Genomic DNA, 26,431 nt, shown 5'->3' with positions numbered 1-26,431 from the left:
TTGCCCAAATAGTTAACCCTACCAAGAAAACGCTGTAAGGCTTGGACATTGTCTAGAGCTGGCATCTCAAGAATGGCTATTTGTTTAGAAGGATCTAGTCATAAATGACCAATACAAGTAACTTCTGGTAGCCAGAATTTATATTTCAGAGGATTGAGCTTTAGACTCACTTCATATGCTCTTCCCGGAACTTTCCTGAGGTTTCTGTCATGCTCTGCTTCACCATTGCCTCCAACTAGCAAATTGTTTAGTATTACAGTACATGGATAGCCTGAAAAAATTTGCTCCATTGCATGCTGAAAGACTTAAATGGCAGAATTTATTCCAAAAGACATTCTGAGAAATCTGTATCTACTAAATGGCATGCTGAATGTAGTCAATAGTGAAGATTTGCGATGAAGAATTACTTGACAAAATGAGCTCTTCGCATCTAAGACAGAAAAAAACATGGCATTTGGCATGAGAGTAGCAACTTCTTCGACTGTACACACAGGATGGTGGGGTCTCTTTAATGATTTAAGTCTCTTGGGTCAATACATATTCTGATTTCATCTGAGCTTTTCTTACGAGTGACTAACATGGAATACACTCATTCAGTTGGTTCTGTAACTGGACAAATCACATTTTGCTACACCATTTTATCTAAATGGACTTTGACTCTGTCCTGCATAGTTATCAGAACTCTTCTCACTGGTCTGACCACTGGACTGACCTCAAGGTCTAATTTCATGGCATACACAAATGAAGTTTATTTAGCTTGTTTTCAAAAATGTCAGCATACTCTGAGAAAATATTATCAGTGAAACGAACTAGGACATGTACTTAACATGATGGACTTCTTTGGTAAAAGAAAACAGTTTCATTTTGAAACTGTCTCTGAGCCCTAATAATGACTATACAGGTCTCTTGACTACTTAAAATTGTAAGCTGTAACTGTTCCCAGTTGAATAGCATGGAAGCACTACTGAGTCTTCGGTTTGAATCTCTTCACCTCCATAAACAACAAGCTTCGCACAACTGGCCAAATTAAGTTGTTCACCAGCTCTTACTCTAGCAAATGTTTCTGCTGACATAACATTGCACTTTGAACCAGTGTCCACTTTGAGCTCTGTGTGTTTACCATTAATCAGAACAGTACAAAACACTTCGTTTTTTTATTTTGCCAACAAATCTTCTGTATTAACCTTTTCACCAACCACTGATACACCATCTACATAGAAAGTAGAGTTGCAGCTTTCTATGTGATCAACTTGCTTTCTGAGTGACCTTTCTTAATAAATGAATGAGGTTTGCTTAATTAACAAAAGCTTTTGAAAGTAGTTCCATTTTTTATACTTGTGGCATTGCTGACCAAATGCTAAGCACTTTTCTCTTTCGGACTCGTGATTGGCACCACAATTATGACACTTAACAATGAGACTTGACTTGGGTTTTGCTGACTTACCTTTGTGCTGCAGTGAGCATGTCTGTTTTACTGAGCTAGTCTTAGAACTTGCTGAAAAGGTACGAGGCTGTCCCTGGAAATCTCGCAGGGACTGCAGCTAGCATGTGCTTAGGCCTGTTACTGTTAACCACGTGCTGCATGCTGTATATATTTGCTCTCATGGCTGCTGAAACCATGCTCTGATCACTTGCAAGCATATCTGTGTGCCTTTCTGTAAGCTCATGTATTTGATAAATCTCTATGGCATTGCTCAACATTAAATCACTGTCTTGAAGCAAAATCTTTCTCACTGCAGCATTATTAAAACCACACACAAGCCTATCCTTTATCAGCTCATCATTCAGATCACCAAACCTGCATGTTTTAGCTTTGTCTCTCAAGTTAGTAATGTAAACAGCAAAAGTTTCACCTGGCTTTTGGTCTCTTGCATAAAATAAGTGCCTCGCCAATGTAACATTTGTCTGGGGGGGTTACACATTTCTCTAAATTTACATTTCTAGCACTCAGGGTCCCCATTGATTCAGCTTGTACAACAATATGACAGCTTTCCCCTTCTCCTGCATATACTGCTGGTGTATACACAAATGAACACACCCTTTCAATGGCTTCTGACCCCACTAGATTAAGAAGAATAAATGCCCTTGTACGCGCATCTTTATCAGAATAAGCCACTTGTGTGAAAATATTGTATTCCTGCTCAAATACTCTCCAATTCTCTGCAATATTATGATCAAACACAAGTGGACTGGGTGTGTGAAATGCCTCTGCCATGCCAACACACAGTAATAAAACCCTTGAAATTATGTACGAACATACACACACACATCAGAAGTTTATGCCAGAAACTTGCAATTATGTTCAACAGCACAACAGACACTCCAAAATAACTGCACTTTGCGAAATAATCAGAAAAACACTTTGAAATCACTGTACTTTGTGAAACCACTCATCAGTGTAAGAAACACTTTGATGACTGCAGTTTGCGAATGAATTGTACACAGCACAAGAAACTCCTCAAAATGACTATATTCTCACTGCACTTTGTGAAATAACTGTACTTTGCACACAGTAAACTCTGAAATAATAGTACTGTATTAAAGCACAGACTGCAAACACTTTGCACATTGAGATACTTCGAACAACTCTAGTTATACTTTGAAAGGCTTTAATCAATATGAAATAGTAGCTCATATAAAAAAATGTGGTAGTTTACTAAAAAAATGCACTTTGCTTTTCCATGTTTATTTTGCCCTTTTATTGTACTCATTATGCTCGTTTGACCATCATGCTCATTATACTTTTCTTGTGCTTGTTTTATTTTTAACATGCTCATTATGCAAATGAGTAGTTCTGAAGGCTCTCATTAAGTATTTTGAATAATTGTATTAAATATTATGGTTTTGAACATTTTGTCTAATCAATAATGCATTTTGTGCTCTTCGTTTGATTAATAATGCGTCTTGCGCTTTGCGAATGCTTCGTATCGTTTTCTTTTGAACTAAATCATTTATGTCAGTTTTTTCTTACCTAAAATTCATTTCTGACCTTTTCAAATCATTTGAGCAGGTTGGGATGAAACGTCTAACAATATGTCATTCAGATACGCCACTCCTGGTACCATGTCATTCAGCTATGCTACTTTTAACACCATGTCACTCGTCCAGTCAGGATAAAACAAATGAACAGCTGTGGATTTGGTTTAAGCAGCTTTAGTACATGCACATACATCAGGACTGAGACTTTGTAACAATCTTAAATAAACTTAGAAACAGATTGACTACTGCACTCATACATGTTAACACACTGGCTGTTCACTCAAAATGGCACTGCTGCCTAGACATGCTCTCTATTTACATGCATGTGCCCTCACTTTGAAATGCTAAGTCACAACACATGCTCTGTTCTACATTGACCTCAAAAATCTTAGTTATCAGAACAGCCTGGGAGCATTCTCTCTGTAATAAGTTTCTTGCAGACTTCTCCACTGGGATCCGTGTGCAGTCATTCAAGCCACAAAAGATCTGACACACTCTAATCTCCTATTCCTTCGCAGGAAAAATGGTTCCTCAGACACCTGATTAAAGGAACTAAACCTTCATCAATGGATAAATATAGCAAGCTGATATGATTTTTATCCCAATGTATCTCCTACCCCTAGAAAGAATAATTGTGTAAAATTTTACCATAACCATAGATGTCCTTCTCTTCATTGCTGCAGTATTCTTAACCTGAGGGATCTCCCACCAGAAGACGACCCAATATCAGCCAGTATACAAAAGTCTTACACTTCTCAAGGGTACGTGGTACATTGCACGTAGGCTGCAGTCAGACATAGGCCATAAAAACAATGTATGCAAGTACCAACCTCAAAACTGAATGCCCAGGAGGAATGTCAGACTAAGGATATGAATGGTCAGTACATCCACGCAAAATAGACAGGGGGAAGCAAGGTGAGATAGAAAACTGCAGAACTGAAGAAAAGAACATCTATGGTTTTGGTAAGATTTTACACAACTATTCTATGTCCTTCCATTCACTTGCTGAATTATCCTTAACTTGAGGGAGCATGCCAAGAGGGAGGAGGAAGGAGCAGAGGAGCTCTCAATGAAGCCATGTAGAATGGCTTTAGCAAATCCGGCTCTGGATCTGGAGATGCCATCCAGTTTGTAATGTTTGGTAAAGGTATGAATAGAAGACCAGTTGTCTGCTTCAAGGATGGTGCTGTTATCTAAGCCCTTGAAAAATGCCTTAGAGGAATCCACAGCTCTGGTAGAATGGGTCTTCACATGTGAAGACAGGCTCTTTCCATGGAGCATATAACAAAGGGAAATAATCTTAGAAATCCAAGAAGAAATAGTCTGCTTGGAAACAGGTAAATCCAGAGCCCTGGGATGAATGTTCACAAATAGTTGATCAGATTTCCTGATGGCTTTAGTCTTGTCCAGATAAAATCAAAATTGTCTATGTACATCTAAGGACTGCAGTACCTTCTCACTGTGGTTTTGGGAAGAAGGGAAGATGGTAGGTAATTGAATGGACTGGTTAAGGGATAACTCGTTAATCACTTTTGGCACAAAAGAAAGATTTGTTCTCAAGGACACCCTGTCCTTATGAAAAACCAAGAAAGGGGTACACAATTATAATGGCCTGCAGATCCAGCACCCTTCTAGCTGAAGTCAGGGCTACTAATAAAATAGTTTTCCAAGAGCAATGTTTAAGAGAGGCCAAAGATGCAGGCTCAAAAGGGGACAGGGCATACCTCTCAACCTCTCAGAGCAAGAAAGCTGGACAAGCCATGAATAATTTATTTATTTACTTACATATTTAACATTTGTTTACCAGGAAAGTCCAACTGGACACAGGTCCTTTTTCAGCAGAGGCCTGGGGAGAAAAGCTCCATGAGTAACAGTAAATTTTCATGCACACATTGCAATAATCAATAAAGTATAAAGTAAACAAAATGTAGTATATATAAGAACATACAAATTTGTTACAGCTTGACAACAAAACCTAGGCTTTGAACACAGCTAGTTCTATTTGTAGGTATGACTTATGTCACGATATAAGGTTAAGACAGATCGGTAAGAACCAAGGGTTAAACACCAGGGGAGAAGTTGGATATGTTTTGGGTATACTGTAATGTTTCAGAGCACTCATGAGGGGTTAGTACAGGAACATAGCCACTTATTTTTTAGATAAGCTTTAAGTGATGGCTTAAAGTGGTTAGTGGACGAGACTGAGAGAATGAAGTTCCATATATGAGATATACAGCTGGAAAATAAAGATTCTCCTGCAGTGTTGTTGGCCTTGGAGATGTTGAGTAAGTTCTTGAAGTGAAGTGGTCTGCTGGAACTGAAAGATGAGATTTTGTAGTGCAGGGGTTCTAGTTGGTTGTGCTACAATTTCGTGAGTTAGAGAGAGTTGGTTGTAAAGAATAATGTTGCGAAGCTCAAGCCAGTCTAGTACCCTTAAAGCTGTACAATGATGTGTTCTATATGGGCAGTCAGGTGCAAACTTAGCAACTTTATTATAACATGCTTTTAGCTTAGATAAGTCAGTTTTCCTTAGATTAGTTAAAATTGGAGAGACATATTATGAGTGGAAAGCAGAAGGGTTTGTGCTAATGTAAGTTTGGCCACTGTGGGTAGGAACCTTTTGTGCCTATATAGACTTCCAAGTTTCTTATGGACTTTTTATAGTTAGGAAAACATGTAAGTCAAATTTTAGGGTATTGTCTATTTCCACTCCAAGAAGCTCTGTATGGGTTGTCGGGGAGATCACAGTATTATCTTTGGCTGTTAAGTTAAATGTTGGGCATGAGATAGATGTCTTGTTAGGTTGGAAGAGTAATAATTTAGTTTTGTTTGGGTTTAGGATTAGATGGGCATTGGCTAACCATGTTTCAACAGAAGTAAGAGTTCCTGTGTTTGAGAATGAAGAGTTGACAGAGAAGTGGTAGCACAGTAAGTGTTGAATCATCTGCATACTGTATTATAGAACCATGTGGTGTAGCTGTGTGTAAATTATTAGTAAAGAGGGAGAAAAAGAGGGGGCCCAAGATAGATCCTTGGGGAACACCAATGTATAAATAAAAGGCATGGAGATAGATCACCCTGCCATAGAACAGATTGTTGACTGCCAGGTAAACAGTTATGAAACCATGCTGTGGCAGATGGTGAAAAGGACAGTTCAGTTAGTACATCTATTAGTTTGGAACAGGAGACTATATCAAAAGCTTTTGATAGGTCTAGAAAGATGGCAGATACAAAGCTGTTATTATTCCTGTGATGGTTTACGGTATTCGTGAAGGATAGGAGGGCTGTAGTGGTACTATGTGATGGACGAAACCCATGCTGAGCGCTTGCGAGAAGGTTATTTGTTGATAAGAATTTCATGACCTGGAGATGAATACATCTTTCAAGTAGCTTAAAATGAGGTGAAATAATAGCAATTGGCTGATAGTTTGTCAGTTCTGTGGACTGGCCCCCTTTATGAAGTGGGATTACATGGGAAATTTTCCACAGTTGAGGGACCTTGTTTTTGAGAATGGATCTATTTATAAGGATCGATACTGGGAAGGCTATAGATTCGGGTGCAGTTTTGAGGTATTCACTGGGTAAGTTATCTATGGCAAGTGTAGTAGGTTTTAGTTTCTGTAGTAGTTTTTTATAGTGGCTGCAGGAACTGGGGAGAAAGAGAATGAGGCACTGCTAGTTGGACTTGGCTGGTTTGGTATCAGAAATAGGAGTTTGCTGTTTGGAAGGGGCAATTACAGATTCAGTAAAATGTCTGTTAAAAATGGTAGCTATGCTATCGGAATTGTTGTGGATGTTTTTTCCTGTGTGAAGGATTGAGTTTATAGCTGGCCAAAATTTGAGTTTTTTTTTTTATATCCGTTTTGAATGTTATGACAGAAATTTATTTTATCCTATTTATTTATTTTTTTGCCTTATTTCTAAGTTCTTGATGCTGTTGCTTAGAAACTACTGTGTTAGTCTTATGCTATAGTTCCCAGGCTTTATCTCTAGTTTTCAGAAGGTCTCTAGTCTCTCTGCTTAGCCAAAGGGCATAGTTTGATTTTACTCTGATGGTTCTAACAGGAGCATGTGCATTTAATATATCTAAGAAAGATTTATTAAAGTGGTTCACTGCATCATCTAGGTCAAGGTATTTGTGTGGAGTCCAATTGTACCTTTGTAGGTCAGCTAGGAAGTTGTCAAGATTAAAGTTATGTTTTTTTTTCTGAGTTGTTTAAACATAGTAGGTTTCGGTGGAAATATGTGTTGTCGTATAAGAAATGTGGGTAGGTGTCACTGAGACCATCATGAAGACAACCTGAGTGGAATGAGTGAGAGGAGTTATTTAATAATATCCAATCGTAGGTGGGTTACTTTTTACTAGCTTTATCTATTCGGGTAGGTTCTTGAATAGTTTGTGTAAAACCATGCAAGTTTATGTGTTGGATGGGGTGATCTGTATCACATGCAAACCAGTCTAAATTAAAATCACCCAGTATGAATGTCTCCTGACTAAGGGCACTACTTGCCCAGTGCAATAGGCATTCTATAACTGGGACACTATAAATGGGGGGACAAAGGCTCAAAAATAGGGACACTTTTTAAATATTGCTCTTACAAACTTGGAAAGTTGAGAGAATAACATGTTGGATTTTCTGATGGGTATGAAGTCTGAAACTCAAATGTCTGTCATTATTTTCTGACTTCAACCCTGAGCGATTTGCCATTGTTTTCGCAGAAAACCACTATTTTGTGAGAAACAAACCAAAAATATGAGGCAAAAATCTAGACAGTCTGCAAAAATCTGTAAAGCTGAGATGTGTGGGCCAGAGTCAATTTTTCTAGAACAAAATTAAGGTCCAAGGAGGAGGAATAGGTATCCTTGGAGGCTTAATGTGAAGGACTCCCTTAAGGAATTGTTTCACTTCAAATCTGGATGCTAGAGGTGGAGACAGAGGCAGACATGGAGAAACAGCTGACGTTTAATTTGACAGAAGAATAAGCCAAGCCAGCAGAGAGCAATTCACACAAATAAGACAGAACCATTGGGATTCCCACTGTCAGTGGGTCTTGCTTCTTAGAGAGACACCAGAGTGAAAATGTTTTCCACTTGGAAACGTAAGATTTTCTAGTAGTGGGTTTTCTGGCCTCCTGTAAAACACTGAGCACATCCTCAGAGAATAGGTGCCTGAAAGGAATCAGAATCCTATCACCCACAGGGTCAGCTGTAGTGCTGACAGCTGTGGATGTATCAGGGATCCTTTTTGTGTGAGAAGGTCAACTCTGTGAGATAACTTGTGGTGATGGCCCTTGGCTAAATACAGAAGGGGGAAACACTGCTATCTTGGCCAAAAGGGAGTCATCAGCAAGATTATTGGTTGATCCTGTCGAATCTTGAACATGACCTTTGGGATTAGAGGAAAGAAAAGGAATGCATACAGAAACATCCTCTTCCAAGAAAAGGAGAGGGCATCTACTTTCCAAACCAGAGGAGTGGGACTCTGGCACAAAAGTTTGGAAGCTGTCTGTTCTGGGAGGAGGCAAGTAAATCTTTTTGAGGAATACCTTTTGGTGCATTATGTCCAGGATCACATCCCTGTGAAGTATCCAGTTGTGAAACTGAGTCAAGGGCCTGCTCATGGAGTCTGCCATGAGATTCCAGTTAGAGGGAATGTACACTGCCTGAATAGTCATGTGGTACTGGAAAAGAAATTCCCATACCAGAAGAGCCAAACTGTAAAGGAGATATCCCCCCCCACACACACACACACACACACACACCTTGTTTACATACCAAAGGACAGTCATGTTGTCTGTGAACAGCTGGAGAGGACAGGGACAAAGAAGAAGGTGAAATGCATGTAGAGCTAGTAGCAAAGCTTGCATTTCCCTGATCCTGATGTGTTCTGTTTTGTGGGAGGGAGACCAAATTCACTGAAATGTAAATTTTTCCAAGGCCGCCCCCTAGCCAACATCTGATACATCTGTGTAGAGTTCTAGTACTGGGGTGAGAGGATGCAGAGGTAGTCCTGGATTTAGGTCTATCTGTTGGATCCACCAGAACAGTTCTCTCTTTAGACAAGGAATGAGGGGGACTTTGTATTCTAGAGGGAGAGAATGCTGGATCCACACAGATCTGTGGAACCACTGGAATTTCCTCATGTAAAGTTTTGCCGTTGGCATCATGGGAATGGTTGAAGCCATGAATCCCAGCACCCAAAGGAACTCCCTGGCTGTGTCATAAGTCAAGGCGAGAAGGGAGTGAAAGAGGGAACGAAGGTCCTGCACCTTCTGAGGTGGAAGTGACATTCTCATTATGCCTGCCTGGACTCGACAACTCAGGAATACGTGGTCCTGTGAAGGGGTGAGGACAGACTTCTTGAAGTTGATGGTTAATCCCAGTTTTCCAAGGAGGGAAATGGTGGTCTCCAGATTTTGGAGTAGAGTGTGGGAAGTTGGAACCTGTAACAGCAGGTCATCCAGGTATGGAAATATCTGGATACTCAAAAGTCTGCAATGTGCAATCACTCGAACCAGGCATTTTGTGAATACACTTGGAGCTGTAGAAAGACCAAAGGGCAAGGCAGAGAATTTAAAATGCCAGGAACCAACAGAAAAAAAATGCAAGAACTTCTTAAACATGGAGTGAATGGGGATGTGACTTAAAGGGGAAAACCCAATGCGGGGCTCAAACCCACAACCCTGAGATTAAGAGTCTCATGTTCTACCAACTGAGCTAGGTGGACTACTTGTAGGGGACTTAAAGAGAGAGGCTGCTGCCAGACCAAATAAGGCTGAATTATCTAACGGTGCATCCATTAATTTAGATTTGAAGTCATCCTGGAGGGACTGCAACCTAAGCCAGGAAAATCTTCTGAGAACTGAACCAGTAGAAGCTGCTCTGGCACAAGCCTCCGCAGCATCATAGCTGCATTTAATGGAGTGTCTTCCCACTTGGGAGGAAGCTCCCAAGAAAGACACAGCCAAGGCTTTTCCTTCAGAATCTGGAAGCACTGAAATGGCAATTGATGGCCGAGACAAAAACTCTAAGGAGTACTTAGTCATATCTGTCTAATAACGGATTGCCCTGAAAGCCAAGATGGCTGAAGTACAGGCCTTTTTTCCCAGACTCTCAAGGGTTCTACTCTCTTTGTCCGATGGTAGAAGGGTGGTAGAAGGAAGCATCCCACATGGTTTATCTGTAGCTACAGAAATGACTGCTGGGTCTGCAGCAGGACACCTAAAGAGGAATTTAGGATCCTCAGGAACCTTGCAGAGTTGGTCTGGCTTCTTGGGAGCCGGGGCCTGGGAGTCTGAGGAGCATTGTGAAAGGCATCCAGAAATGCAGGATACACTGGTGGAACTGCAGAGGGGCTAGGAAAATCAACATGTAGAAGTTGATAGTATTTGGGAGGTGTCCCACTTTAAGAGCTCTCCCATTTTCAGAACAGTTTCACCAAATGACTTCTCTTCCATAGGGAAATCAGCACTGACTGACTCCTCTTCAGGGGAAACATATTCCTAAGGTGAGTGAATTTGTGTTGAATAATCTGAGGATTCCTCTTCAGAGGAAAAATAATCAGTGGAGTAATTGTCCCTAATCCTTTTCTGAGAAGGCTGGGCAGTAGGAGTAGGAGCAGGTAGAGAGGAAAAGTGGCTTGAGTGCCACGAAAGCCTTAAACAAGCTTTGGGAAAATGCCTGCCAATCTAAAGGGACCTCTTTAGAAGGAGACAAATGCTTGTTTTTTTGTTTTCTCTTTGCAGGAGAAACAATACTATGCAACGCTGGAGGACTGGATGAAGGCCTGCATTCAAAACTGTCTGACTCAGTTTCTTCTCTCACTAGAGTTCATGGTACCCCCTTGGAACTTCCATAATATCAAGCCTAAGTTCCTCCCAACATCTTGATCAGACGTCTGTTCTACCTCCAGAGACGTGCTTGTGGCTGAAGTCAAGGCAGCCTCAGAACTGGGCTTGGTCTGTGAATCCATGCCTGAAGTCAGATGTGTCTATGGGGTGAGTGACACCTCAGGAGATAAGTCTGATGGTGGTGATGCAGCGGAAGCCACAGGCTCAGGTTTCTTGGCCTTGTGCTTCACCATCTCTGCGTCAGAACCCAAGGTACCTTCCATACACTTAGCTAACAACTTAAGCTGTTGGTTCTTTAAATGGATAGCAAGACAGAGATGCTGCTTCTAAGGTCTTGGGTAGGGAGGACTGGCAAATGCTTCAGGACTTATGGTCGTGGCTAGGCCCTAAATAAAAAGGACACTAAAGATGACTGTCCTTATGTGGAATTTGTCTTCCACAATGGCACTTGCTCTTCTTAGATGACATAAGCAAAACAGTAGTTAAGAGAAAATTTTCCCCAACAGGTCACTTATCTGGATAATAATGAAGTCGCAATCACTGAAACGATCAGACCGATGGTTGGAATGCCGTTCTGACAGGCAGCAGAAAAGTTCTGAGGATGGTACGTGCATATGTTGCTTTTATAGCCTACGTCCAACTGCAGCCTACATGTGATGTACCACATATCCTTGAGTAGTGTTAAGACTTTTGTATACTGGCTGACGTCAGGTTGCCTTCTGGCAGGAGATCCCTCAGGTTACGAATTCTCCAGCAAGTGAATAGAAGGACATCAAAGCTACACTGTATGTCAAGCAGAACTGCATCCTTGTCAATGTAAACCTAGATAACTGGATGGGCAGCTTCAGTTTCTCTCTGAATCTATTCTCTGTTGCCTTCCTTGAGGTTGGAGGGAACTTCTGAATATGGATTATTGGTTGGGCTTTAAATGGTCTGTAAACTGATTGCCTAGGACATACCTATAAGTCCATGAACCTAAGAACTACAAGCAGCAGTGATATACAAAGGATCATAGTGTACTATTTAATGGTAAAGATTATTCAAAGACCATGGACTGTCAAATAAAGAGCACATTTTTCATTTCTATACCCCAAAGCTGCAGCAACGTTATAGTCAGAAAAATAAAATAAAGGGGCATGGGAGCAAAGTCCTCTCCATAAGGGAGGAAGGGTGCAAAGAGGCATATCCCTAAGCAGAAATACCATTTCTGTCTGCACTGTTGTTTAGAGGATGCATCTGACAGAATATTTCTGTGCTTTTTTTAATATCTTCAAATCTTTTGAGTTTCTTATACCATGATGGGAATGGACCCCATTCCCAAGTCAAAGTACAATTAGAGTTCATGAAATTAATATTGTTTCAATTTCTGATGTCAGCCAAAAGTGCTCTTGCAACACCCACAATGTGCCCAGTAATGACTCCTGCAATTTGTATGGGTTTACAGGAATTGGTAACAAATCTAAATGGATTGTAGATTCCATTTTTATAAGATCGTTGCTCCTACTACTATTGGAACTGTCTGGGTATTTTTCACCTATCTACCGGCAGATCCTGATACTTTATGACTTTGTGTCTCTCTCTCTGTAAGCAAGACACTATAAATACTGGGTGTAGCAATTTCAGTAATCAATACTACTTTTATCTTCTTTTCATGGACCACTATATTTGGTTTTATAGCATCTATCTTTTGAATTGCTTGTAACTGGTGATACCATATGATGTAAACTACATGTAAACTACATCATTTTCTATTATGCTTTGTGGCTCATGTTTCCAGTGTTTTTCAGCCACTTTAATACCATAATGTTTGCACAATCCCCAGTGCAACAATCTTGCCACATTATTATGCCTTTCAGTATACAGTCCTTCTACCATTAGCATATCACAACCAGCAATGAGGTGTGCAACTGTTTTCCAATACTGTTTTACAAAACCTACATTTGTCTGTTTCTCCCACATGTTCAATGGACTTTGTAAACCAGTGTGTTTGTAGCCCACTGTCTTGGGCCTGCAATATTAACCTTTTATCTCTTGGTTTGAATTCACCTCTCCTTAACCATTCCTGCATTTGTTAGTGATCTACATGAGGTTCTTCCGCAAGTTTTCTATACTTGCAACTATTCTTATGCATTTTCCACTTCTCTTGCCTCCTCATCTGGTCCTTCACCTTATATTCTTTCTTTTGTTTTTTGGCACATTCAGTTGCTGCCTGATTTTTATCTACTTCTGGTTTGATTTCCATTTCTGCTTCACGCCAATATGCTTCTGCTACATTAAGTATTAAGTCATCCTACATTTACTCTCCTCATGTTTCAAAACGTTCACTATGTTTGGGTCTTGTGAGGTCAGCAGATATGTGGAGTCCCATGACTGAAGTTCTATACATGTAATCAATTTCAAGGAGGCCCATCCCTCCTTCGGAAAAGGGAATATAATCTTGGTATGCACTGATTTTAATAAATCATTTAGTGAGCAGGAAGCATCCTTCTTGTTTTCCTATGTAATCTTAATCTAATCTATCCAACACATTTTGGATAGAGTCAATCACTCCAAAACTGCAAACGAAGACAGGAAAGGCAAATTGGTTTATAGCTTGGATTTTGTTCCTAGATGTCAACACTGTTTTCAGAATTAATTTAAGTCTTCTAAAATATTCCTAAGTTTTATTCGGATTTGTTCATGCTTGGTTGTTGATCCTTCATCATTTCCCAAATATTTATACATTCCTTCTTGCTCAAGTTCTTTTATATCACATTCTTGCCCCCAGACTGATGTTTTTCTGGTGCTGCAGTTTTCCTGCTATAAAGGTTGCCTTTGCACATTTATCAAGACCAAATGACATTCTTAAATCATATGAAAAAGTTTTGACAACTTGCAGTTGTACTTTCAGTTCCTCATCTGATGAGCTATACAGTTTTAAATCATCGAGAAAGAGAAGATGAGAAATCTTTACACTTTGTTGTTTTCTAGGAGCCAAACTATAGCCATGGACTAGGCTTTTAAATAGACAGTTTAATGGATTAAGGGCAGGGCAGAATAGCAGCAGTGACAGAGTCTCCCTGGAATATCCCCCTTTGAATTTTTATCCCTGGGATAATAATTTGTCCTTTATCATGGCTTAATTGCAAAGTGGTCTGCCACTGTTTCCTGGTCACTGTAATGTAGACAACCAGTGTAGGGTGTATCTGACACATTTTTAAAAATTATTTTATCCATGAATGTGGGATACTATCAAATGCTTTTCTGTAGTCTATCTATGCCATATTATTATTGCCCTTTTGTTCTACTGCCATAATTGAGTTTTTTCTAAATTACTATAAACTCTGTCAGCATCAATTCCAGTTATAGTTTATAAGTTGTCGGAAGACAATGATCTATAATTTTTAGAGTAGCTTGCAAGTTCACTATTAAGTAGGAGCATTGTTTTTCCTGTTGGTGGCCAGGTTGGTGTCTGTTTGGGGTGGACATATAAATAGTTCTTACTCATGGCTAAATCTTCTTGCAACTATGTTAACACTTTTAACCAAAAGTTGGGTAATGTATCTGGGCCTGGGGTTTTCCAATTACAGGCTTTTCTCAACTTTGTTTCAATCTCTCCGGCTGTTACGTCATCGCATTTCATAACTTGTACCTTTAAACTTTTTATTTTCTTTTACTTCTTCTATCCATTTAGCATTTTTATGTTCCACAGGATCTTCATAGATACGTCTCCAAAATGCATCTATTTATTCTGTTTATGGCAGTCTTTCAATTCCTTTTACCTTGTTTCCCAATTCTCTATAAAACTTTTTTGGGTCATCAATAAATTGCTCATTTTGTACTTTCCCTTTATATTTCTGTGCAGTAGGGATCATGCAGATGCGTTTGCAAGAACTGGGACTAAAAGTGTCATAGAGGAACCTGCTCTCACCTCCACAACAAAAAAGACCCTTTAATGTCTGGAAATAGATCCTGAACAGATCCTTATCTTCAAGTGTTTAAAGCATACACTTGGACTATTTTTTCAAGATGGACTATATCACATCTGCAACCAATTTTAGGACCTTTTGTTCAAATAAGAACATTCAGTTCTCAGGATTCCATTAATATTTTTGTGCATATACCTGCCTTATTTTTCTGTGAAATTTAAAATGGAGCCATGGCAGGTACACCATCTCTTAAAGGAAGTGTAAGTATTCCCATGATTACACAGCTTAAATATGGACGGAATCATTTTTGTATGTGCTGTTTTTGGACAAATTAAATTAATTGGGAAAGCATCTTTGTATATATTGAAATTAGGTATGTTGTATGACCTACATGTTTTTATTTTATCCACAATGTATAACATGCAAATACGTTCATTTTGTAAATATGGAATGGTTATGGGTTTTGCAAATGTAAAACGAAAATAAAAATTATTGAAAAAAATAATAAAATGGAGCCATGGCTATTATCAATTTAACTTAATAAATTTATTTTATAACTGAGTTAATGCAGTTGTACTAAGACATAAGGAAAGCCAGCAGAATTCAGCTAAAGAAAGAGCAATTGTCATTATGTTACCTCATCTAGAGAGCGTCCATCCATTATAGTGACTATATATTCAGATGGTCCCACAAAAGCCAGGTAATGACCATCACTGCTCACAGTTAAAGCATCAGGACCACGCTCACTTCCCCGTGCCACCACATTACCTGCAAATGATCACAAATAATGAAAAAGTAATCAGGAAAAAGCAATACAAAACACTTAAAGTTAGAAAAGACAACTCCTTCAGTGCATTTATTCATTCTTCTAAGACATGCCCTCTAATATCATTAGTTTTATTCCAGGCCATATACAAATGATCTTCAAAGGAGAACAGAACTAAAAGAGTAAAATTCAAATTTATGGAAAAGAAGCCAAAACTTCATAGATATGGTGGCAACACTGATGACCAAGCATGAACATGTCTAGTCTTGCTCCCATGCACATCTTAACCCTTGAACATACCTGAACTTAGAACAAAAAAAATCACAATGAGCTTACCAGTTTTGCTGGGTGGTTCCCGACACTGTGGCATAAAGGGATAAAACTCATGCTAATGCCCAGATGGACAAACTTTGAGCAGCAACTCAGGTACTTGATGGCACAAACAAGGAGATGGACATGCTCATCCCGGGGAAGGAAAGACTGGTGAACTTTAGTTGAGATGCACTCACTTCTCCACTTATGACCTGGCTTTGCTCAAGAGTGGAGGCAGGCTATGACTGGGAGCAGGACTGCTGGTAGACATAGGCATAACCACCCAAATTGGTGACTTCAGCCCTTGTCATGGGATTGGGGGGTGCATGAAGGTGCATAATATATTGGTGCAAGAGGTCCTTGTAGTAATGCTTATGCCTATATTACCACCAGGGGTGGGGGCTGGGCTAATGAACTCACTGCTGGGATGCTGGCAAGAGCATAAACTCTCTGTTGGCTACCTAGATGATGGCAACACCAGATGGCTCTCACCCTAAGGAATATGGTAAACCCCCACCACTATGGGACAAAAGGACACAAGTTTGACTGGTGAACGTTTGAAAACTGGCAGGCAGAGGTGGAAATAGGTACAAAAAAGGAAAGACAAATTGTTGGGCTGGTATCCTCCCACCCAGCTGCCATGATATCCGCTCTGTATTTTTATTCTGGTTTGGGTGATGCCATCTAGTGTGACAGAGACTGCTTCACAGTTCATAGGTGGTTACTAGGCTAACGACCACAAGGGGCTTTTTAAGCCTAGCCATTCATCCCAAATCTATGACAACTTCTGATACACTTGATAAGTGTAAGCGTGTGCCTGGGAGATGAACCATTTTCAGGTTACCTGTCTGCATCAGAGACACAGGTGCCAAACCAGAGATGAATTTCTGGTTTCCCATCCAAATGTTCAAATTGCACTTGAATTGTATTAGGGAGGAACTCTGCTTCACATGGATGGGGAGCCTGTTCCATAGACGGGGTAATGTCTGGGATACATACCCATCTCTCCAGCAGGTCCTATGTATATCACAGGCAAGGTTTAAGTCTTTAGAATGGGTAATTCTGGTGCTGTTTGATTTGTGGATATGCATATGCAGGAGGTCAGTCAGAGTGGGGTCTGAAAATGGCCTGTATGCCAGGCACAGACCTCCCCTCAAAACTATGTAAGAGACAGAATACAGGGGATAGGGCCTTGAGGCGGTCTGCATAGGACATATTACCTATGCACTGTATTCTTTTAGTGAGGAACCCCTGTGGACGTTCCAATTGTTGGACATGCCTGGTTAGGTACATAACAAAGGGGGGCCTTGTACTCAATGATAGATCTGATGAATGCTGGTGTTTTGTTTTTTTGGAATTACGGTGGTGAAGAGATTCAAATGGAAGGCTCAGCAGTACTTTCATGTTGCTCTGCTGTGAGAAGCTATGACTTATTTATGTGGTCAAAAGGCATGTCCAGTCATTATCAGGGTCAGACAGTTTGAAAATGGGACAGCTTTCATTTACTAAGGAAGTCCATCATGTTAGTTTAAAAGACCACAGTTCTAATATCACCCAGTATATTTTCTCCGCCTATGCTTTTCTAAGACAAACTAGGCAAGTTTCCAGTTGTATACTCCATGAAGTTAAACCCAGATGTCAGCCCAGTTGACAGACCACCCCAGAATGTTCCAGTAGCTATGCAGAACAGAGTAAAAGCCAAACTAGATAAAATGGTGCAACAAAGTGTCATTTGTCCAGTCAATGAACCAAATGAATGGGTATCTTCCATGGTGGTAGCTCATAAGAAAAGCTCAGATGATATCAGAATACATATTGATCCATGAGATTTGAACAAGGCACTGAAAAGACCTCATCGTACAATGCGTACAGTCAAAGAAGTTGTAGCACTAATGCCAAATGCCACTGTTTCTTTCAGTCTTCGATGTAGAGTTCATTTTGGCAAATTCTGCTTGACAAGAAATCCTCGTTGCCAATTACGTTCAGTACTCCGTTTGGCAGGTACAGATTTTTGAGAATGTCATTTGGGATAAATTCTCCCAGTGAAGTATTTCAATGTGCAATGGAGTAAATTTTTTCTGGGTATCCTTGTGCTATTACAGTAGATGATATTCTAATAGGAGGTAATGGTGAAGCTGAGGATGATAGAAACCTCAAGAAAGTTCTGGAAAGAGCTCAAGTGAATCTTAAGCTGAATCCTAAGAAGTACAAGTTTAGGTTACCAGAAGTTACTTATGTTGGTCATTTGTTTACCAGTTCAGGCTTATGACCAGACCCTTCCAAGCAAACAGCTATTCTTGAGATGCCAGCTCCAGACAATGTGCAAGCCCTTCAACGCTTTCTTGGCATGGTTAACTATCTAGGCAAGTTCCTTCCAGACTTAAGCCAACTAGCAGCACCACTTAAGAGAACTGACATGCAAAGATGTATCCTGGTCATGGTTGGGACAACATCAAAGTGTATTCGATGTCCTGAAACAGAATTTCCAGTCCACCAACTCTTAGACACTATCTTCTTCTTTCGGCTTTTCCCGGTTAGGGGTTGCCACAGCGGATCACATGTCTGCTCATGATTGGCAGTGGAGTTTTACAGTGTCGAGTTGCCAGCCCGACGCCCAACCTTCCACAGAAGGCACACACACTCGCACCTAGGGCTAATTTAGAGTGTCCAATCCACCTACTGCATGTCTTTGGGATGTGGGAGGAAACCCACGAGACCACAGGGAGGACATGCAGACTCGGCACAGAAGGCACCCCAGCCGAGAATTGAACCGGAGAACCTCTTGCTGTGAGGTGGCAACGCTAACTGCTGCACCCCCTTGGCCGCCCTCAACTCTTAGACACTATGATGTTCACAAACCAGTTAATCTTTCCTGTGATGCTTCAAAATTTGGTCTCGGTACAGTCGTTCTTCAAGAGGGTCAACCTGCTGTCTATGCATCCAGAATTCTAACTCTATCTGAAATGCAATATGCTCAGATAAAGAACTCTTGGCAATTGTGTTTGCATTTTGAAGTTCCATGATTATATTTATGGTAGACCTATCCAGAACGAAACAGACCACAAACCTCTGGTTACTATTTTAAGAAAACCTATGCATTCAGCTCGAGCCAGATTGTAACGTATGATGATGTTGAGATTGCAGAAGTACAATTTCAATCTTATCTACACAAAAGGCAAACTTCTTTATCTTGTTGATACATTATTCAGATAGCCCAGCTATACCACTGATGAGCATGAGAATGAGAAACTTGATTTTGAAGTTATGGAAGTGAGAAACTTTTCTTCCATACATCTCAATGAGCTTAGAGATCATACAGCCTTAGATCCTGTTTTACAGAAGCTCAACCACTTAACCAATTGAGGATGACCGTCAAAGCAATCTAGTTTACCTCAAGATGTGCAACCTTATTTTCCTTAGAGATGAGATTGTGTCTGATAACGGTATTGTTATGAAAGGTCCAAACGTAATTGTTCCAAAGTCTTTGCAAAAAAGAGTATATTGCTATCTTGCATTATGGCCACCCAGGAACCAATTCTACTAAAAGGACAGTGAGAAGACTAGTGTTTTGGCCTTCTATGTCACAAAAGCTTGAGAGAGTACTTTCATCTTGCTCTGTATGTAATAGTACAAAGCCACATCAACAGAAGGAACCACTTCAGTTAAACCATATTCCTGAACTACCTTGGTCAACAGTAACCACTGATATTTTTGAGTGGAATGGTCAACATTACTTGGTGTTAGTAGATTTTTACTCCATCTGGTTCGAGATTGACCCTCTTCTCAACCTAGCATCCATTACTGTCATTACTAAGATGAAGCGTCATTTTGCAGTCCATGGTAGTCCATACAAAGTTATCTCTGACAATGGTACACAGTTTACTAGTCAGCAAGTCAAAAGATTCACTGAAGAGTGGGATGTTACTCAGGTTACAAGTACTCCTGAGTACCCGCAGTCAAATGGTTTGGCGGACTGTGCCGTTCAAAATGCAAAACAAGTACTACAGAAGTCGAAACGAGACAATGTTTTCCTGAATCTCTTGAATCTCAAGAAATATTCGTTGTGATAAACATCTTGGTTCACCTAACCAGAGACTTCAGTTGAGACAAACCAGAACTACCTTACCAATCAGCAGTAGTTTGTAGGTTCCAAGTGCTAACAACAACAGATATGTGAAAGTCCATCTGTTAAAGAAACGTTTATCCTAGAAGTCTTAGCAAACCACTCAATCCATTACATGAAGAGACAGTGAGAATGCAAATGTGCAAAGGTTATGATCAGACTGGTGTCATGAATTTTGTCCAGAGCCGAGATCGTACATTGTGGAATCACAAGGAGTAGAGTTTAGGCATAATTGGAAACATTTGATGCCGGTGTCCAAGCCTGTACCACAACACCTAACTCTGAGAAAGACCATCTCAGAGTGTTGTCCAGCGTTCCAGTTCCTGAGAACGTTCCAGTAAATATCCCTGTTCCAGAGATGAATCCCGAAGTTCCTGATACGAGTTGTTCACTGAAGACTGTTCCTGTTGCTAAATCCAATTTTGAATACTATGTTACTAGATCAGGTCATATGTCCAGACCATGTTACAGATACACGGCAACTTGGACATGAACATTGTTTGTTTCTAGCGTCTATATTATTGCATGTCTTATTCTGTCATTTCATCGAAGACAATCTATTTAAGAGGGAGGATATAGATCAGTGTGTGTACAGCTTTAAGAAGCTTTCCAGGGGCTTGCACAAGTGTATAAATACTGAGCATGTGCGAGCCTGACTGCCATTTTGTAGTAAGCTGTTGAGATGTAAGCATGTATGTCTGTGTAATCTGTCAGTCAATCAATTTGTTTATATTTTATGTTGCTATCCATCCTGATGTGCTTCTATGTAATAAAGCATATAAACGAACGACCCCCACCTGTTCGTCATCTATACTAGAGAAGGACAAGCGAGAAATAGTATTTAAGAAATACGTAAAGTCAAGGGAAAAGGTAATCACTTATAAAGCTGAAGGAAAATAGAAAATAGGAATTTTTAACTTATCTTGAAATCACTCAAGAGTAACTGGCAGGCCACGTCTTTCACTAAAAGTGGCATACGAGATCTGAGGTTCTTGGGGTTGGTGCATTATGGTAAGGGAGAAGCTTGAGAGTTTTTGGTTGCCATGAGCTTTAGCAATGGCCTAGTTGGATCCGAGGGATTGGATCAGAGCCCATCAGTTCAGGATAGAAAGAAAATTGACATCAGATCATTTGGTATATATTTTCTGTCCTATATCCAGAAAAAGCACTTTTCGTTTGTATAAAAGTTGTGTAAACTTACTCCCCAAAGCTATAAGAATCTTTCCTTCAGATGTTAGTAGAAAACAACTTAAGAGGAATAGCACATATTTTAATTTGATCATTTGCATACCTAGACAGGGAGACAGTTTCTTACAACAGTGTAAAAAACAAAGGTAATTCTTTTTCAGGGACCAAAAGATAAATCATAAAACCTTCGAGCAAAACTTAAGAGCTTAAAATGCATTTCAGCAAAATGATAACCAATTAAGCATGGGGCTGTAAATGGGGCAGGCCACCAGCACCACAAACAAAGCAAAAAGAAGGGGAGGACAATGGGCACCCATGTCTAGTGTCTCTTGTCAGGCTAAACAGGTGACAGATCTAATTTATATCTTAACTTGTGCAACTACTTTCTTATAAGCATTTGACCAGCAAGCCCACTACTGACAATGTCTAATTACCCCCCCATAAACTCCACCCCGTGAAATGCTTTAACAGCATCAAGACCAAGAAACCTGGGTAAATTCATCCCATGTCAACAGCAAAAAGTGAAATAACCTATTTACCCCATCAATATTCATAATTCAAAAAGGCAAAGGACAAAAGAATAACTAGTCAATAACAAACAGAGCTAAGACTCTCGACTACTCCACAAATAGAGAGATCACAATAATTAAATCATAGTCTCCTTCAGCATCTTCTAGCTGGTTCCTGAAATGTCTGCTTGATACTAAACATGCCCAACTGTTCTAATTACCATGAGCTTACACACAGAAGGGCACAACTAAGATCCACTAATCGGTGACAAAGACAATGTTTTTTATTAACAGTAGAAATGTAACCACTGCACTATACTGCCACCATAAAGAATATTTTTCACACAGACAATTACGATAAGAATGTTACTGTAACAAGGCCTTTTTCTAGGTTTGTCATAGTGTCCGTACTGATTGTAACAGATGAGGCTTTCCCTCCTTGGGTATTACTCCTAAGCAGTTCATGGGCCACTAAGATTCATTCAGTCACCAAACTGGAATATAAAGCCCACACTAGACAAGGCATACATACGGTAAACACAACAGGAGATTCTGACTTGGCTCTATGATATAGAACAATGCAGCCTTGACTATGAACTAGGCATTCCAGGTTCAGACAAAAGCACAGGTGCCGGAAGAGTCAGCAAGAAGAGGTGAGAATGAGTGGTTGTTGAAGGTCTATTAATCAATGTGGAAGGGACTCACCCATCTCAATACAAATGAGGCAGAGCAACCTCACTGCAAAAATGGGGTCTCCAGTAGAGGTTTAGGCTAGTTATAGAAGTGCAAAGTGACATGAAGTCCATCTGGTGCACACCAAGTACAACATAAAACTGCATCCAAACGTTGATGCATGCTTGCTAACACTTGCACAGGACCAAATACTGTGCATCTAGGCTTCAATGCTGTAAATAACAGATACATGATTATCCATGATCAAAAGTAAAAAAAAATAAATAAATAATCCCCTTACTTGTCTTGATGGGTATGATTACAAGATAGGTTCTAGCTTGGGTCATTCTATAAATACAGGTGATCCTGGATGGGCAGGGGGTTAAACTCAGGCCATCAGGCCACTAGTACAAGGGTGAGGTCCAAACTCCACTTATCCCTGGTTCTATGTCAGCCCTCCCACCTCAGATGATATTACTACGAGCTCAACACCTATGGAAAGGGCTGAGAGTTGGCAGGTAAAAGTAAGAAAGAATCAAGGCATTCTACAGTTCACTGACTTATAAACAGTATTTAATGCATGCAAGCACTTACTATGTGACAAAGGTGAAAAATGAAAAATGATTGTGGCTTGGCCCCTGAAATGATAACAGAAAACCTCGTCTGACAAGAAAACTATGAAGATTCTCATAAATATCACCCAATTCAGATGAAAAATGGATCATTAGAACACAACAGTTACTTGAATAAAGCTAACAGACTCTGTAAATGCAGGCACTAGTTACAGCTCAAAAGAATGCAAGGGCTCACTTTCACCTTGGGAATCCACCCATTTGCAGAGCTGCTTACCTGCAATACAATGGGGCTCGGAACGAGCTTGCTGTTATGCAGCCTGAAAGAACTGCAATACATTTAGTTCATTCTGTGGCATAAAGTTACATTTTGGCAGTTCACTAGGTACAGCAATCTAGTTTGTTTGTCTTTCGGCTTTTCCCGGTTAGGGGTCGCCACAGCGGAACTCCGGTCCGCTAATGATTGGCAGTAGATTTCCACGAACGCCGAGGTGCCAGCTTGACATTCAACCTTCAACGAAGGCACACCCTTACGCATGTCTTTCGAACGCCCACCCAACCGCAGGGAGGACATGCAGACTCCACACAAAAGGCACTCCCCGCACTCCAGCCAAGAATCGAACGGGAGAACCTCTTGCTGTGAGGCAACAACACTACCGCTGCACCACTGCGGATGTAGACTGCCAAAATGTAATATGCCACAGGACACTTGAAGACGCGGTGGTACAGTGGTAGCGTTGTTGCCTCATAGCAAGAGGTTCTCCTGTTTGATTCACGGCTTGAGTGCTTTCTGTGTGGAGTCTGCATGTCCTCCCCGCGGTCGAGTGGCCTCCGAAAAACATGCGTGAATGGGCGTGTCTTCGCTGAAGGTTGGGTGTCGGGCTGGCAACTCAGCACCATAAAAAAATCTACTGCCAATCATTAGTGGACCAGAGTTCCGCTGTGGCGACCCCTAACCAGGAAAAGTCGAAAAGAAAAAGACTAGGTACAGCAATCTGAAATTAAGCTTGCAAGCTCGTCACTGAAGAAATACTGGAGTACAGGCACTTCATCATCTTCTAGTGCTCAAAGCACAAGCCTCTTCACAGAAGAGCCACTGTCCTGAAATTATAGTTACCTCACTAGCTCCTACAAATCCTTCAAAATATTTTAGAATCATAATATGCAGAGGGGACTTGGTACAAAGATGGAGAGTGCTTAAGCTTCTGTGAGCTTTTATAATAAGGACAGCATCTCTAGGAAGAAAACTTAATTTGTGAAAGAAAATTTTAATAAATTCCAAGCAGCTAATAAGTTCCATTTATCGGGCACTCCCATCAGATGAAGACTCTTATACCATGCTTGACCTTCTATGTCTGTAATCTTGATTTGTAATTCCTTGATCCTTCATTTGATATGAGTGATTGCTTGCCTATTTGTCTCCAGGATCCCTTGTATCTTGTGAATGGTGGTGGAACGGAGCATTAGTATTACTCTTCATCCAAAATTTTACTGGTAGAGTTTTCATTGAATTCTCTAAGTCAAGACTGAAACTTCACTAGTCTGGACATAACAGAAGCCAATGTGACAGACTTCAATAGGCTAGGATGTTGACTGATTGGAAGGGGCAATAAGTGGTTATCTATCTCAGCCACTGTTGTACTGCAGAAAGCAGTAACATCAGGGTAGAGAAGGCTAAAGGTATTGGACACCATCTGACATTTTCCGAGTTTTCTACAAGGTTCTGGAAATAGGAGACAAAGATAAATCCTTGGAGCAGAAATTTTTCTTGCAGGTAGGTATGTTAGCATCTTTATATATCCTTTATTTTATTTTTATTCAATGACAGTTAAGTCTACAGAGTACACATACTGGCAAGTGGCCAGGTTCAAGTGGTAGAAACTTCATGGATTTATACCGTCAGCACTTAACACCAGTTACAAGGTCATGACTTTTGTTAAATTTCTAGATATGTTGACAGCATTCTACAGTACATAACTGCTGAGATTTCTCTTTCTGTATTCACAAGATGAATAATATTTTATGCTGCTATCCCTATTGCTCAGGTGCACATGCTCCTCCTTCTGGTGCACACCTTGTTTTCACAGTCCAGGCTAAGACAGTGGTCTCAGACTATAAATCATTTCATCTCCGCCTACCAGACATTATAACTGGGTCACTCCTGAAAAGAGACTGCATGTCCAGTGGTCCTACATGATTAACAACTGGATATTGTTTTTTTAGGTCTGGTGGTTGGTACAGAGGGTTAAGTCTATGATGTGCAGTCCCCCGTGTTACAGGGTTTGAGTCCCTCAAACTTCATCTGCATACTATGTGACCATGAGCAAGTCACTTAACCAGACAAGCTTTGGGTCAATTGAATACCTGGGTTAGTCTCCTCAATGGTTCCCTTGACTGCAAGCCTAGTAACTACCTATGAAACAATGAGCCTATAATGTTGTACTACATTTACATCAGTTTTGCTGTTGCTACATTTTATAAATAAGTCTCCCCTGACTGAAAGGCAAAGTAAGAAGGTAAACAGACATGAGTGACTAACATTGAGGAAATGAATCCTCCTACTCAGAAATGAGAAAGATACAACAAAAAAAAAAATTTTGTTTTAAAACACCTTTATTAAATGCTTACATTGTTGAAATTATGATACTAATTAGTTAACCATGCAATTTAATTGCTCATTTCCAGATTATGCAGTCACAACTTGGGCCACAAGGGCAAGAGGAAATACAATATACTCCACTCTTCCACTACCCATTTAGCTTTCCCCCCTGGACTCCCAACTGACCTTATTCATTCATTCACTCTCCCTTGGCAAGAGTTCCACTGCTCATACCTTCCTTGGAGGGAATGGATCAAAAAGACCAGAAGCACGGCAGTCATTTATGTGGTGGAAACGTTTTTTTCCCCTGATGTCCTAGCTTCTTCGCATGCACTCCATTAGCAAACCACATAAGTACACGAGGAAAGGGCATTAGCAATGGGCAGTTCTTCACTTCCACAACGGACTAAGACCTGGTCACCCACAGTGAAGCATCTCAAATGCTTTTCTCCAGTCTCCACCAACAAAATCATGTCTTACACATGTTCCCCTTAAACATGCATATTCTCACCCTACTCCCAAAAGTGAATGGTGAACTCTGTCCCTTCATTACTCTCTCTCACCTCATCTAGATACTCCAGTAATGGAGTCAATAACTGAACCATAATCAGGGATTCATACTTCTATGGCATGAACCAATAAATGTAATGTAAAATGTTACTCAAGAGTAGCCAAATCAACCAGCTGTTTTTCATAAGAGGAAGGAAACCCAAGTACTCCAAGACCTAGGCAGACAAAAATCAAGCAAGCACACTTCACACAGGCACTTAAGGGATGTCCAAACTTAACCCTGGATTTGTGTGGCAGAAAACCTAGCCACTAAGTCAACATGTTCCCCCAACCTACAGAATGTGGTCAGAAGGACTAAGACGACACGAACATGTGGAAGAAAGTAAACTCTACACAGCAGAGAAATAGAAGTCTTGCATGACATGCTTATCTTTCCCCGTTT

At 40.4% G+C, this 26,431-nt stretch overlaps 1 protein-coding gene across 1 annotated transcript in view; it reads right to left on the bottom strand.

Moving 5' to 3' along the window:
• WDR90 (WD repeat domain 90) overlaps window positions 1-26,431 on the bottom strand; it is a 1,773,335-nt gene that overhangs the window by 784,398 nt on the left and 962,506 nt on the right. The window contains exon 22 of the mRNA XM_044079383.1: window positions 15,376-15,506. Within this exon, the coding sequence (XP_043935318.1) occupies window positions 15,376-15,506 (131 nt within the window). The remainder of the gene's footprint in view (window positions 1-15,375; window positions 15,507-26,431) is intronic.

The sequence above is a fragment of the Protopterus annectens genome, chromosome 8.part0 (genome assembly GCF_019279795.1).
Source record: "Protopterus annectens isolate FY-2018-M chromosome 8.part0, PAN1.0, whole genome shotgun sequence".
NCBI lineage: Eukaryota > Metazoa > Chordata > Ceratodontiformes > Protopteridae > Protopterus > Protopterus annectens.
This window is presented reverse-complemented; position numbering and strand designations above follow the sequence as displayed.